We start from the raw sequence: 15,613 nt of genomic DNA, 5'->3' as shown, positions 1-15,613 counted from the left end.
CTTACAGTTTGTGACATACTAGCGGTAGGGGAAGCAGCTTCCCAGCAGGAGCCCCATACATGACAGACTGTGGACAGACACTAGCCGTTAGCATTAATTTGATTTTCACTTGTCCAATTAACCTCTCTATCCAATGAAATAAAATAAATGAGAAGGGCCACTAGTAATTCATCATGCCATAAGAGATTCAAATAGATGGGTAAGTAAGCCCAGTTAAGTATCTTATTTAGAAATGAAGGGATTAGAATGATTTGTAACATTACAGTACTCTGTCTTTATTATTTGATCATTCAATATCTTCTGCTTCAGAATCCTAAATCCCAGGAGCCTGTTACGCTGGATTTTCTAGATGCGGAATTGGAAAATGATATTAAAGTTGAGGTGAGATTACCTGGTTTCTTAGTACCTATTGCTTCCTGTATTTCACTGTATAATAACTGAAAAACAATAAATGTTCTAGATTTTGAATGGGAATCTATTTCACTAGAAATTTCAATTTTAAATTTGTCAAGATGATGACTTTATAGACAGATGAAGTTATAATGAAACAAACTGAAACTGGTATTATTCATAGGCAAGGGCAATGCATTATATTCCTCTAATTTTGGAAGACACCACGATGGCTATTTAAATAATTCTTCTTCATTAAGTGGCATCTCCTGATGAAGGGGCTTGTAAATTTTTCAGAACGGAGTACTTTTTAATAGGATACTATTATATTACCTGAAAGATTTAAAAAGTGTTTTCCTGTCTCTTATAATGCAAGCTTATTGCTGTGGTGAGAGAGAGAACTGAGAAATAAAATTAAATGTTGACAACAAATTAAATATTTTTTAGTTACTAATTCTGTAATGCATTCAGAAATCAGAATTTTTAAAAATGGTTTGTTTTGTGAAATAAAATGGAGGTTTTTAAAACATTGTACATTTTTTAAACATATTTTTTAACTTTGTTTGAAATTGTTGATTCATAATGATACTATTGGTATCTGTCAAATTCCACCTTAACTTTCTTTGAAACTCCTGCTTCAGAGAGAAATTGCTCTCAGACTGGTATAAAAATGTTTTTGTGAATCACTACTGCTATCAGAATCACACAGATGTGCTGGGAAGCACGAGAAATGCTAGACAAAACTCCTCGTCCACCGAGAATCCATACTCTCTCTAGTGCCCATCATCAAGGGGTCTTGCTATGCAAAGTATACGGGAATTGCTGCTTCATAACTCTAATGACTGAGTATATATTTGGATAAAGACAATTCTAATTATAAAAACCTGAAAATTGTAAACTTAACTTTATTTTTTAAAGAGCTATGACTTTCATGTGCATTACCATTTTCTGTGTTTGTATGAAGTACTTTGAAGCACTGAAAAGATTACTCATGTTACATGCAATACCTAGTTCTTTTTTTTTTTTTTTCTTTTTTCTTTCTTGCCAAAAGATTCGGAAAAAAATGATAGATGGAGAAAGTGGAGAAAAAACATTTGAAACACTGGTCAAGTCCCAAGATGAGGTAAGATAGGAACACAGGCAATTACACTTACAGGAACAAACAAAACCAGAAAAATACTGTGAAATGGTGAAAAAACGTTCATTTTGTAATGTCAGTTTGTATCATTTTTCCCTCTAGATTTGCTAGTTTTACTGGCTTATAGTAAAAGAAATTATGTACTTATGAAAAGAAGAATTGTTTTGTTTCTTGGTTTCTTTGGTGCACCATTAATCAGGCAGTTGTTGATGAGGTCTTACACTCTGTTCACCAGGAAATGGACTCAGCCTACTTCTGTGTATGAATCCCAAAACAAAGTACTTAATTTGCTTACAGAGATGTGTGAGCTTGGGTTTGGTAGTTTATATTGTGGTTGAATGGGAAGAAAGTGGTGAGAAAAAAATATAACTTTTATATGCTGTAAGTGAAGACTGTTTGGGATAAGCAAATCCATCTTACAGATATATTACTTACTTATGCTTTCTGAATAGCTTGTTGAGTTCTTTATTATCATGTCCAAAATGCTCATTTCTGATAAAGATTGCTACTGGTTTCTCTAATAAGACATACATGAGGAAATACTCAAATTTTATACGGATCCTTACATGTACACTCTACTTCTTGGGGACCTTAATGAGAAGAAATCATGACTGGTGTGCCAAAGGAGCAGTTCTGGCCAGAGTATGCTCCACAGTTACAGTTCTACAACAGCTTTTTGAAACTGTTTTACTCTGAATGTAAATCAGCTTGAAGACAGCTAATCTAATGACTTTGCAGAAGAACGAGAAGCAAGTACAACATCAAGCAGACACTACACAACCCTTACATATGTAAGCACACCATAGCAATGCTCAGAACAGTTGCTTGGGAATGTGTAGTTAATTTTTCATGTGTATTAGCTGCCCTCTCCTCTTGATCTCCTGTAACTTTGCTATCTCCAATGGCTCTGCTGTTTGTACTTAAATGGCAGAATGTTCCAATGAAAAGTTCCTCCTTCTCACAAGGCATATGCTACAGAAGCTAATCAAGTTAAATTGATAGGAAATTAGGCCTCAGAGTTAGAGGGGTGAGGGAGGCTGTTATTCTGTTAAAAGCAGCACTTCCCTTACTTGTATTCCATTCAATGTCTAATAGATGGTAGCAACTTTTAAACTCTGCTTTGAATTTTGTCCAGATTACACCAAGTGATGCCCAATACTGAGCAGTTCCTATTACCAGTCCTCTGACTCAATTCTTCATTGAGGGAAGATTTTTATGTACTTATTATCATTTTGATACAGAAAAAAATATTTCGTAGTCCTAGTCTATTTTTTCATTAAACATGGTAAAAACTTACTTGTCTTTGTCGGTGAAAATCAGTGGCAATGCATATGTTGTCTTTCCTAGATGAAGCTGAAAAGAGAGCTGAATTTTATGAAACATGTCTTGATCATGTATTCATACTGTGATTTCACAACGTCAAGTTCATGGTCAGTTGGTTCCACAACAGACATTTGAGAACATACTTAGAATCATAGGATCACAGAATAGTTTGGGTTGGAAGGGATCTTTAATGGTCATCTAGTCCACCCCCCCCTGCAGTGAGCAGAGACATCTTTAACTAGATCAGGTTGCTCAGAGCCCCATACAACCTGACCTGGAATGTTTCCAGGGATGGGGCATCTACCACCTCTTCGGGCAACATGTTCCAGTGCCTCACCACACTCACTGTAAAAAATCTCTTCCTTATACCTAGTCTAAATCTACCCTCTTTTAGTTTAAAACTGTTGCCCCTTGTCCTGTCATTACAGGCCCTACTAAAAAGCCTGTTCCCTTCTTTCTTATAACATTTGCACTTACAAATGCTGGAGTCAGCTACAGCATCAAGGCAGTGGGCAGGGTGGAATGGGACATCCCTTAGCGCATGAGGATGTGTCTGTTATGTGCGGCCCAGACCACAATTTGTATTTGAATAGAATATCCCAAGCCTTTTGGTCTCAGATGCTTCAAGTGCCCAATGAAATTGATTTCCCTCACCTTCCCTTGCATCATGGCCCAAGGTTTCTTCCTCCACTTGGACCTCTCTGAGAGAAGAAGGGAGCAGCCAGAGATTGTTGGCAATGGTGACTGCTTCAAGCCATTGCACCCTCCCGCTGCTTCAGACCACGGGCTACGCATAAGCCATGCATCACTTAGGACTTCATAGCTTCATATATTTTCTTATAAAAGGCTGATGTGGTCAGTTGCTCTGAACTGACATTTGCAGTCTTGAGGCTTAAAACTGTTGTCCTTTTTGTTTTGTTTTTTGGTTTAAGTTTGCGTTGCTTTCCTTTTGTATTGCAGCTGGCCCCAGAAGTGTCTTGGGAGATGACCTCATACTATAGCATAGAGACTGGACTCGTAGCAAGTGTGGGTGGGGTGTGCTGGAGTCTCCCAAGGCCTCAGGGGCTTTCCAACTCACAGAGAAGATGCCATAGGAACAAAAGCATTGCCACATTCCGCAGCTGGGGTGGGCAGCAGTGAAAACTGAAGGGTCACAAAAACGTCAGTAACTTGTGTAAGTTCTTTGCTAGTGACCAGCTGGGGTGAGATGGTCTCAGACCACTCAGTAATGAAGTAGGCAAAGGTAAATGGGAGCAGATGTATAAGGACTTGTGATCTCGGTTTAAGTTTGCGTTGCTTTCCTTTTGTATTGCAGCTGGCCCCAGAAGTGTCTTGGGAGATGACCTCATACTATAGCATAGAGACTGGACTCGTAGCAAGTGTGGGTGGGGTGTGCTGGAGTCTCCCAAGGCCTCAGGGGCTTTCCAACTCACAGAGAAGATGCCATAGGAACAAAAGCATTGCCACATTCCGCAGCTGGGGTGGGCAGCAGTGAAAACTGAAGGGTCACAAAAACGTCAGTAACTTGTGTCGGTTCTTTGCTAGTGACCAGCTGGGGTGAGATGGTCTCAGACCACTCAGTAATGAAGTAGGCAAAGGTAAATGGGAGCAGATGTATAAGGACTTGTGATCTCCTGGATTATCTCGAAAGCGAGATTTCAGCCACTTTGCTTTCAAGCATGTTCACAGTGCTGGTGGCAACAGGATTTAATATGAGCCCAGTTCTTCTCTTCCTTCCCCCCCACCTTGGTCACTACTTCCTCTTGCCTATGTACATGGTGTGCTACCCATGGCACTGTGCTCGATTTGGAGTGGCTTCCAGCCCTAGGTTCAAGTGTCTAGTCATTCCTGAGCTGAGGTAATAATATAGGCACATTATTAAATATAAAGAGGCTTGGATAGGAATCTCTTCAGCTATTTTTTACCTTAAATATAAAATATGTCAGGGCGTTAGATGCTGATATATGCATCTGTTTTTCTTTTTTCTTTTTTCCTTTTTTTCTTTCTACTTTTTCTTTTTGTTTTCTTTTTCTTTCCAAAATGGCTATTAAATTATTTACACTGTCATGCTTTGTTGAAAATCAGCAGCCAGGTAATGAGAAGGTTTCAAATCATAAATGTCAAAAAAGACACCTCTTTTCCATAACCATGGTCATTTTCACATTTTTGTTTTACCACAGGGAAAGAAAGAACGTAGACATATACCTGTGGTATCTTTCACTGATGTTTGTAATCTTGCAGTGCAACAGCTGCACAGACTTCATTGCTGGCATGTGTACAAATGTCTGATTGTCAAATAATAATATGTTGCAGCTGGCATAAACTTGTAGTTTTCAAAGTGGAAAATCAAGTAAAACAATGTCAGCCAGGTGCATTAATGATTAAATCTATGGGAACTGGGAGACTGTGTCTATCACGTCATTTTTCATACCAAAAGACAATGAATGGTAAAGCTTATCCTAATGTATTAAGTTATTTTAAAATAAACACTTACTTCCATGTTAAATTTTTCACAAATTCAAAAGCCTCCTAAAGAGATGAGAAACACATGTAAGTTTAGCATGGGTTGCCTATACAATCAGGACTACCTGGTTGTGCCTATAGATATGACTTAAATGCATTTAGCCAGTGGTGCTGTGACCTGAAAGGACAGGCACTGCATGTTTTCATTGTTAAAGGGTTACCTACAAAGTCTTTTTATAATTGAGGTTTTTTTGGCTTTCACAGTTTAACTCCTTAAAGGAGATAACATCTTCTATCAAATTTAAATTACATAGAAAAAAGGTTTTCCTAGGCCTTAATAATGAATTTAAAAGGGAAAATGATAGGTCATGTTTGTCTGGTTTTAGTTAAATTTGCATTTCACTGATGTTCAATAAAAATGAACTAGGTGATTCTTTTGCATAATACGAGTTTGGAAAATATTTAAGAAAAGAAGTTGCAGCTCAACTCATGCTTTTAGCAAAATAATAAATAGAATTCCAACAGATTTGTACTTCATTTTACACTGTATTTCTCAAGAAAATGTCATGCTTATTGAAGCTTCAGATTTAATAATTTATTTTTTCACCAATATCTCTTTGTAGAGATATATTGATAAAGGAAACAGAACATATACGTGGACTGCTGTGAATGGCACTGATTACAGGTAACTCATTTCTGTTCTCTGAATTATTTTGTGTAGATAAAAGTCCTTTTTGTTTATTTTGGTTAACATTTTAGTGTTAATTTTCTATACTAGCTAAGTCAGGACCAGATTGGTTTGTGTCCAGGCCTGCAGGATTTGGTGGGTTCCTTTACTTCTCAGAACTGTTGCTCAGTCTAAGGACTGGAACCTCAGTCTTTCATCCAACTGTTCAGATTTCTCACTAGGATATTTCAGTATGCAGTAAAAAAAGGGTTTTTATGATTGATGTTAAGAATCTTACTTTTTTTCCTACTTTTTGTATCACACCATACTTTGATTCTTAGTTGTACATTTTCTTCTAGATTCCTCCTCTTATTTCATCTTTTCTTTGCATTGTCTCCATGTTCTTGTTTTAATATGCATATTAAAAAGGAAGATGTTATATTTTCGTCTAAATAAAAAATGTGACATGTTTTGTGCAAATCTTTTTCAGTCACAGTCATTGCTTACATCATGACTTTGCTAGTCTTCTTGTCAGCTCCTAGGGGCAGGAACCACACTACTGATTATCTCCAAGTTCCTATCTATTTGTGACAGGCTTTAATTAATTAGCACGGGTACTGCTTTGTATATGAAGTAATGGGTAAAAGCACATCCCCCGCCTTGAATGCAACCTTGGCATGTATATTATTTCAAACTCATTTAAGCATGTAGGTCTCTTAACATTAGAAGGAATGTAGGAACTTGACATTGTCCAAAATAAGTTTACCAAATTCCAGAAAAGTGAAACTACTGTAGTTCAAAACTAGGTGGTACAAATATTGAATCAATTTTTTGCCAAAACAATATTTTTTTGTGGTGAATTACAGTAGCCCTCAGCCAAGCTGGTTCCCATTTTTTGTTGTGTTCTGCACAGGTAAAAAGCCAAGGAGAATTCAAACGTCAATTTCTATGTAAAACTAAACAAATCAGTTTTAACAAGAGATTACAAATGTGTGCCTTTATCTTTTATTCAGCATGCCATTTTTCTAACTTCATACTCTGTAAAAAAAATAATTTTTTTTATCAGACTATGCCATCTAGCAATCAGTAAAGAAATACATTTGATTTATATGACTTCTTAATTCTCCCTGAGCTCCCTGGCATGAGATACACCAATAAATCCATGGAGTCATATTGCAGAAAACCTATTAAACATAAAATTATAGATTTTAATTAGCAATTTCTGGTAGCAGTAACTGTTAATGACAGGTAAACTGCTACTGATTTCCCTAGAGAAGAATTGGTAGAAGGCTATCACTAAATATTCAGCAATCTCACTTACATTCTGTTTAAATGGCAAATGTATCATTAAAGGTCATCTCATTTATGGCTCAATTGCACAACTTTTTTAATGTTAATTTCTGCAGCTATCCATTAGAAACGATTGCAGTTCTACAGTCATGAAATCTGAGTGCAAATATTAAGGATGCAATGTGGGAGATGATGATACCTCTTTAATGACCACTCATACCTCCTGTCCTTTTCATACCTTTTTAAAACTGAACTCTTCTATACATGTATTGAATTTAGTTGCAAAAAGAAGGCCTATTTTGGACAAAAATAAGTATAATTTAAAAGAAAATATGTGGCATATGCTTTGCAAACCTTAAAATGTTCTTACACAATGATATTCAAAGGTTTTTAGTGGTGACTGCATGATTCAAGAAAATATTTTGTGTCTTGAACATATGTGAATTCAAGTATAGCCAGATACATGTCCTAATGAATACTGGTAGTTGTTTTATTAGTAAAAGGAGAATCTGTTACTATATGATGCATGCAAATCAGTGGAGTACTACATGCTGGTTTTTGCGGTCAATAACCACTTTGACGTGTTACACTGGGATGCTAAATGTGTTAGAGGGAGATACAAGAAATCATGTGTTTTTTTATTTGCAATTATTTGGAAATTCCTGGCTTATCTGTTACAGAAGTGCATTTATGCTTAAAAGTGCAAGTAAGAATGAAAATAAACACAGGGAAGTTCAGGACTGGCATGAACCTACTTGTGTCTGTGACAAAGTGTGAGGCTGGCGTGTCTCTATATGGCTATCTCGCCTCATGATGATCCAAATTCCAAACTTGTTAATTGCTTTCAGAACACCTAGAAGCTGAAACCAGAAAACTGCTGCAAATAACTTAATTGCTTTGCTTGTCTCATTTCTATTGCAGTTTGGCATTGGTATTACCATCATACAGCTTTTATTATATTAAAGCCAAAATAGAAGAACCAATAACTCAAGCCAGATGTAAGTACAATGAAGGTTCCCTGGTTTTGTCTAGTATTGCCAAGTCTCAGATTCACTTAACAAAGTTGTGTTTAAAATTCATAAATTTTGTGGAATTCACTGCTGTTATCATGTGTACCCAAAATCTACAGCAATGATTCTAACCCGTTGTAACATCCAAGGTACAAGAAATATTCTATAAAGATAGAATATGTGCAGGTACCCCAGTTCCACTGACGATCCCTTCCCCCTTGCTCTGTGCCTATGGAATCATTGCTTTGTGTATCCTCTGTTGCTGTCATTTTAAGGGTCTGGATACTAATTTTTTCATTCTATTACCTAAATATCGTTGAATGGGTTATAGTAGTAAAGTGGGATTTTGTTATTTTTGCAGTAGTTACAGTATCATATTTAGAAAATTACCCCTACAGCCTGTAGAAATAGATCAATGTGAAAGTGCTGTTTAGTTTGGCTTGCAGATAGGTTTTTATTTTGCACTTTACAAATAGTTTTAGTGGATGCTTGTAATGTATTTTTGAATTAGACTAATTTCAAGCCATTTACAGATTCTGGAGAGGTAATTGGAAATTATACTTGTGAGTATTCAAAAGCTTTTTGTTTATTAGGTGTAGCTTAACTTGAATCTAGATAGTAGACAAAATAGAACCCATCACATCCTTTTAACTTTATCCAAGTGTTAACAATAAACTTGAACAAATGTGCAGTTAAATAGAAAGTTAGAAAAGCACTATGAATCTCTCTGCCAGGCACAGATACTATTAGTTTAGAGGAAACTTGATGAGTGTTAAATCACTGTCTTCTCCCATCACCTCCTACCTATCAAGTGGAATATGTCAAAGTTTTAAAAATCAGTGATTTATGCTGTAACTTTGTCAAATAACAAGTAGCTTAAAATTAAAGTTTTAGTGAGCGAATATGTTTCTCTTGATGGATCAGATCGTCTGGTTCTGCACTTACATCAATATAACCTGCAAAACAGACCCTTGAAATAGCCACAGTATATAGAAGGTACTTGAGAAATAATTGAGAAGGACATATTCTTCAGTCTTCAAAGATGTTTGTCTTTTTGCCAGACTACAGCTGTATGTAAATTGAACCTTTGATCTATCTATGCACAATATTTTTATTCAAGGGGCTGTTTGAATAAAATATTGGTTTGTGTCCCCTTTTGCTTTACCCTGTTTTTTTCTGTTTCCCTGCTTTCTCTTTCTGATGGATAGTGGCAATCAAAAAGGGCAAGTATATTCTTGTTGCTCTATTTCCTTCTGTTTACTGCAGTTGATATTTTTCACTTATATTTCTATTCCTACTGGATATTCTCCTCTGTATTCCTCATCTCAGGACTTTTCCCATGTTCATTTGGTACCAAAGCAATAGAAAGGAAAAAAAAAAAAAAAAGACGTGAAGTGTTTTTTCCATTTCCATGCACATTTCAATATGTTGCTAATCTCTAATCCTTCTTTGTCTGGTCCTATTAGTTTTCAGTGACACCAGCTATTAAGGCCATTATTTTCAGTAGCATTTAAAGTGATGCTTATATGGATGAGTTTTTAAACTTTATTGCAGAAAATACTAGAAACATTTTCCTTCATGTTCTAACAACTCAGTGTCCCAAATATTTCTTTGTATCAGATTGTAATTCTAATGAAAACATCTGATATGTTTTCATGTTGTCACGCTAATGAAATGTCTTCTCTAAGTTGTTAAATACAGTATTGTTGCCAGGTGTATGTTGTATATAATAATGAAGTAATTTCTATACTGTGAAATACTGAGAAGTATACAATATATTAGTAGGAAAGTGTCTCAAAATAAACATTTATTTCTAAATTCATAGATGCATGCAAAACCTAGATGAATATTTTGAGTAGAAAAATGATGGCAAACCCCCCACTTTACTTACTTGGTGTTTACTCTTCGTCTTTGTAGATTCAGAAACACTGAAGCTTGATAATTTTGATGAAGCTGGCTATACGTTTATAGCACCAAGGTTGGTTAATTTCCCAGTAATAACTATTATTTCAGCAGTAAATAGGCATTTGATCAGATTAATGACATTTACAAAACATAAACTTGACCAATAAAGTTCATTTTGGTAAAAAATAATAAGTAACAGTTTGAAATTTCATGTTTTACAAGATCAGTCTTCTCTTGCTGGAGTGTAAATAGCATCTTCAGGCTCTGATTCCTCTTTATATTAATCAGAGAGCTGTAAAATCTGACATGTCATCATTTATTGATGTTTTTAATGGAAATCTTATACACATCTATTCATTTCTTGTAGCTGTGACTTTTAGGATTTTACAACTTTGTACCTTAGCTTCTCATTGGTAAAATAGGTACTATAATACTTACCCTGAGATGTTTTCCAGCTCCAAGATAAAGTGTTTCAAAGCTCTCTATCACTTAAGGATGAATTAATTTTTGATTCATTGAACAAAAAACTAATGATTGAGTCATTGAAAATTGGTCGAGTAAGTTGATTAGTTCCATTTTTTCATGTGAAACTGTAGTCCTTTTTGCCCTTGAAAATACATGTTTGCAAGGGAAACATGGTATGATAAATAGTTCTTAAAAATTAAGTTCTTTAAAAGGTAGTTATGATAAATAAAGGAAATGCTGTACCATCAAGATCAGTTAGGAATTGTTCCATTTTTTTATTTATCTTATAAAATCCTTTTAAATTTAGACTGGTTTAGATAGATTGGTATGTAAAAAATAGTCTTCTATCTTCAAATGTGTTCTCGAATGTTTAATTTCTTTTTTCTGAAAGACTGAATTTACTGATAATCAACTGTACCAATTAGCAGTTTCCAGCAAGTCCCTAGCTGTTAGGCTGACCTACAGGAACAAAGCCTGCTTGATATGGACCTCTGCTTAAATGTGAATATTGGTATAGTAAGGCAAATTCTGCCTGTAGTCTTTCAGGATCATGGTAAAGTAAGTAAAGGGTAATAAGATAGCCTATTCATATGAAATACTTGAACAAACTTCTTTTGTTCATAAAATTAATTTGATATAAAACGCTCATTTAAAAAGAGAGCTTCCTGCTTTACTGCTGAATACTCTCTACATTTTAATTAAAGTTGTTTTATGCCACTCACCATCTAATATTTGCCTTCAAAATGCCCAGTGACTTTTACTGTGCTTGCTTGTATTCAGTGAATTGTCCAATGGTATATCACTTTATTTTATTACGTTATGTAAAGGACAGTAGTTTACTGTGTATCTGTTTTGCATACGTCAAAACAAAGAGTGTTTATATGCTTATGTGCTGTGTACCCTATTAAAATTGCCTTTAGGACTTCTCAGAGGACAGAACCTTATCCCGTAAACCTGGCCTTAGTTAAGCATGAAGTGACTATGTTTTAAACAGCAGTCCATGTACTTTCTAGTGCAGTTTAACCCAAGAGCAGTCTAAATTCACTGAGCATTTTCTTGCTTGGTTTACAGACTATGATCTCCTGATTTCATGGCCTACAGTAGTCCTGAGTGCTTTTTCTGGGAGCCTATGCCCTATCTCATACATGGAGTTTCCTTATAATTCAGATTTAGGCAGGAACTTGAACACTTTATTTCCTGTAGATGCCTGAAATATTCAATATGGTCAACGTTCAATATTGATCATGGTAGTCAGTTGACGCAGTAGTGCCAGCCACCTCACTGTAGTTGCACAGTCCTGCTTGGACTTTAAAATTGCTGAGCCCTATTTGTCTGATTTAGTATCAAAGGAAACAAATCTGAAAAGACTGATGATTTGTTGTTTTTCAGAGAGTACTGTACTGATGTAAAGAAGTCAGAAAACAACACTGAATTTCTATTAAATTTCAACGAATTTATTGACAGAAATACTCCAAGCAGTCCATCATGTAAGTATTCTTTTCAATTCACTGAAATTTTTCCTTAGGAAAATACTTATTCATAAATGAGAATTAGGCAAAATTACAGCTTGCATGCTCAAACCATGTCGTTTTGCTTTTTAGCTTCGCTGATTGTTTTTTTAGTAGGAATACATCGAGTGTTAGGATTTTCTACCCAAGGTAGAGATTGTAAAACTCATTTGCAGTTTTCTGTGTTCATTTAAGAAAGTTTGCAGAGCATTGTGCATCCAGTGCTTTCCACAATTCCTCTCAGCACTCTGTTCTAGCAGCAAATATCTACCAGTTAATTTTAAAATACACTCCAAATATTTTGAATTTATAGTTTATTCTCTTGAGCATATCAGCCAAAGTCAGTCTCAAATAGACTTCAAAATTTTGTAATGAAATCTTCAATCTACTTTCTTGTCAGTTTATATAATGAAAATAAGTAAAGAAAAGGAGCCAAGAACCAAAATAACCAAGAACCAAAATAAAAGATAAGCAAGTTTTATTGCTCGTTCACAAATTGGTTAAAAAGGTTCCATTTGGGCTTGAGTTGTTTAAGACCACAGATTCATGTAACTGCTGCAGTGGTGAGCGCTGGGCTTTGGGGAGGTAGTCACATTTTGACATTGGGGCTTAAAGTCTATTTGGAATACATCAGGAGTTAGGCTTTTGAACGAACCATCAGTAATGCATTAAGGTCTTGTAGTCATGAAAAATTCAATGCGTGGGTCTGTTTGTTTATGTATACACGTCTGTTTAGCGTTATTAGTAATTTATAAAAGGTTGGAATAAACTTTTTTTTGGTTTGTTTCCTGTTCCCCGTGTCTTTTTAACACGTTGCTGTCGGGGATCACTGATCAATTCAGTAAGAATCTCTCTGCTAGGCCATGTAACTGAAGGAATGTGCACTTATATATGAGATCTTCTCACAAAAGGCTATTTTTGTGTGCATGCGTGGGTGTTGATGTTTTTAATGGAGTGATCTTATACATTGACACATTGCTGACTGACTGAAATTTTATTTGAGTCCCTTGACTTAATCTTGGAAATGAAAGCATTGACCTCAAATGGTTAAACCAGTTAATAAATGAAAATTCTAGTTTAATATTTGCTAGTTTTATAAGAAAATATTGAGGACACATTTAGTGATATTGTAGTATACACTAGGGCTTAGTAAGTAATTATGTCAAAAATGTTATCAAACTTTTGCTATATTTAATTTGGAATCCACAACAAAATTCATGGTTTTCCTTCTTTTTTTCTAGTAATTAAGATACTTCAAAAATAGTCATCCGAATAAGTAAACAGTGTTGACTAGAGGAAACAGTGGCTATGGAAATTATCTTAGCTAAAAATGTTTTTTGAAAGGAATAACTAGTAAAATCCCCTAATTGAAATAATCTGTATACTATAAGTTTAATGCCTGTTATATATTGACTCACCCTGTCCAACTTTAACCTGTTAGAGGTTAGCCAGGAAGTTAGACAGCTACCTCTGTGGTTACTAAGGGGACAGTAAGAACAATTCACCCTACTTGTCTTCAACAGCTGCTAAGTAAGCAAGTCTCACTTTGCGGAGGTGCATGCAGTACAAGAGGATCCTAAACAAAAAAATGTATCCAGTAAGATATTAGGAGTCTATATTACAAGAAATAAATACCACTCTGAGTGACATATTTTGATATTTATATTCAGATAGAATATAAATTTAATTTCTAGGAAAATATCAATGCAGCAAGTCCATCCTAATTTCATCCTGTAAGCTTTTGTCATTACTTCCAGATAAAGAAATATTTTTAAAACAGTACCCTAACTTATATTAAATACTATATCATGACAGTGTTCCTGCAAATAGGGAAGGTGAGTCTGTGCCATTCCATGCGGTTTAACAGGTTTATCTAGCTAAGGCATGTAAATATAACTATATACTGGTGAATCAGAGCTGCTGGCTCTGTGCATAGCATGCTCACACATTCAGGCTTCAGTGGATTTTACAAAAAGCCTTTTTGCTAAAGTTTACAAAGCTTTTCAATACACAAATACACATCCCTATTGATCTCTTTTGTGAAAACATGTTGAATTGGGGCATTTTTGCAAGGAGCAAATTTTTTTTGCAATTAGAAGCAACGGGGGGGGGGGTGTATTTTTTTTTCCTCAGAAGGAGTTTTCAGTCTCCTCAGCAAGGCTGAGCATCTGGGGTTTGGCAGAATCAGAGCTGTAGGTTCCAATCATGGTTCTAACACTGATTTATTGTGTGACACTGAAGACCAAGAGCCAGATTTTCCTTTATGTTATTCAGTTCCAATTTAGCCTTGTTTTATTTTCTGTAGTAGTAAAATCTGTATTAAAGTGTGTGCTTACTTCTATTGATCATTCCTAGAACTTTCTCTTGCGAAGTGGTACTGAAAAAGATGCTTGAGAAGCACTGACTTCAAACCATCTTTTCAAAGTTATTTAAAAATGACATCCGTCTAAGCTACTTATTCAATATCAGTTTATTTCCCTGTACCCATTTTCAGATGGCAAATAGGTTTTATTGAGAGGCTGGGACTTAGCTGATTTAAATACATTTATATTGTAGTTAAATTATCTCATTTTTTGTAGCATGTAAGAGTAAGTATAACTAAGAATTAAGTGTTGATCCATTGCATCACCTGAGATAAAAAGTGTTTGGATGAAAACATGCTCCAAAAATAGTTTAATTTCCAAATGTAACATAGCGGCTTTGCAAAGCTGAGACCTGTACCCTTATCACCTTGCTTATTTCTATGACACAAAGTTTTTTTTAGGATACAATGATGAAAAAGCTTAAGTCAACAGTTTCAGACAAGTCTGTTTAACAGTAAGTATGTGACGTAACTTGAAGCTAGACAGTATGTCTAATAGAAATAGCCTGATTTTTGAGGCTATAGCATCTTGGCAACTCAGAATCTCATTTTAGCCATTTAATAAAACTCCATATCATATGGTTTCAGATGACTGTTTTAACTCTTTTTGATAGGTAATACTGATATGGTCATTAGAGTTTTGCTGGATGCAGGATTTACAAATGAACTTGCCCAAAATTATTGGAGTAAGCTGTCTCTGTAAGTATTCTTTTTATTGACTGGGATTTTTCCAGGTTTGATAGTAAAATAATATACATGTGTGTGTATATACAGATATGTTAATGTTTACACAGGTTAGATATTTAATTTACAGTTATGTACTTACATGACAACCTTTGACATAGGAAATTGTCAGAATTTCAGTCAGTTTTCATTTTAAATCTTATTTTTGTTTACAGTGATGGAGTTGTTGCACAATTTGTTGTTACAGATGGTGGAATTACACGAGTGTTCCCCAAAAGGTAACAATTATTATGAAATAGTATAGTATGATAATTTTGAAACCTGAAGGGTTAAATAATAGATTTATTGGATGAAAAACAACTTGTCCTACAGTCTAATCTGTACTGATAACTATGAAATGAATGGAAT

At 35.1% G+C, this 15,613-nt stretch overlaps 1 protein-coding gene across 1 annotated transcript in view; it reads left to right on the top strand.

Annotated features, from left to right (window-relative positions):
- The window catches only part of CACNA2D1 (calcium voltage-gated channel auxiliary subunit alpha2delta 1), a 364,004-nt gene that overhangs the window by 324,704 nt on the left and 23,687 nt on the right, over window positions 1-15,613 (top strand). Inside the window, exons 20-27 of the mRNA XM_035901091.1 lie at window positions 310-381; window positions 1,442-1,513; window positions 5,938-5,999; window positions 8,193-8,284; window positions 10,199-10,259; window positions 12,041-12,138; window positions 15,136-15,220; window positions 15,421-15,483. Coding sequence (XP_035756984.1) covers window positions 310-381; window positions 1,442-1,513; window positions 5,938-5,999; window positions 8,193-8,284; window positions 10,199-10,259; window positions 12,041-12,138; window positions 15,136-15,220; window positions 15,421-15,483 — 605 coding nt within the window. The remainder of the gene's footprint in view (window positions 1-309; window positions 382-1,441; window positions 1,514-5,937; window positions 6,000-8,192; window positions 8,285-10,198; window positions 10,260-12,040; window positions 12,139-15,135; window positions 15,221-15,420; window positions 15,484-15,613) is intronic.

Source organism: Egretta garzetta, unplaced genomic scaffold (genome assembly GCF_000687185.1).
Source record: "Egretta garzetta isolate BGI_Z169 unplaced genomic scaffold, ASM68718v1 scaffold148, whole genome shotgun sequence".
Classification (NCBI taxonomy): Eukaryota; Metazoa; Chordata; class Aves; order Pelecaniformes; family Ardeidae; genus Egretta; species Egretta garzetta.
Note: the sequence above shows the minus strand (reverse complement) of the source record. Positions and strands in the feature narration are given on the sequence as shown.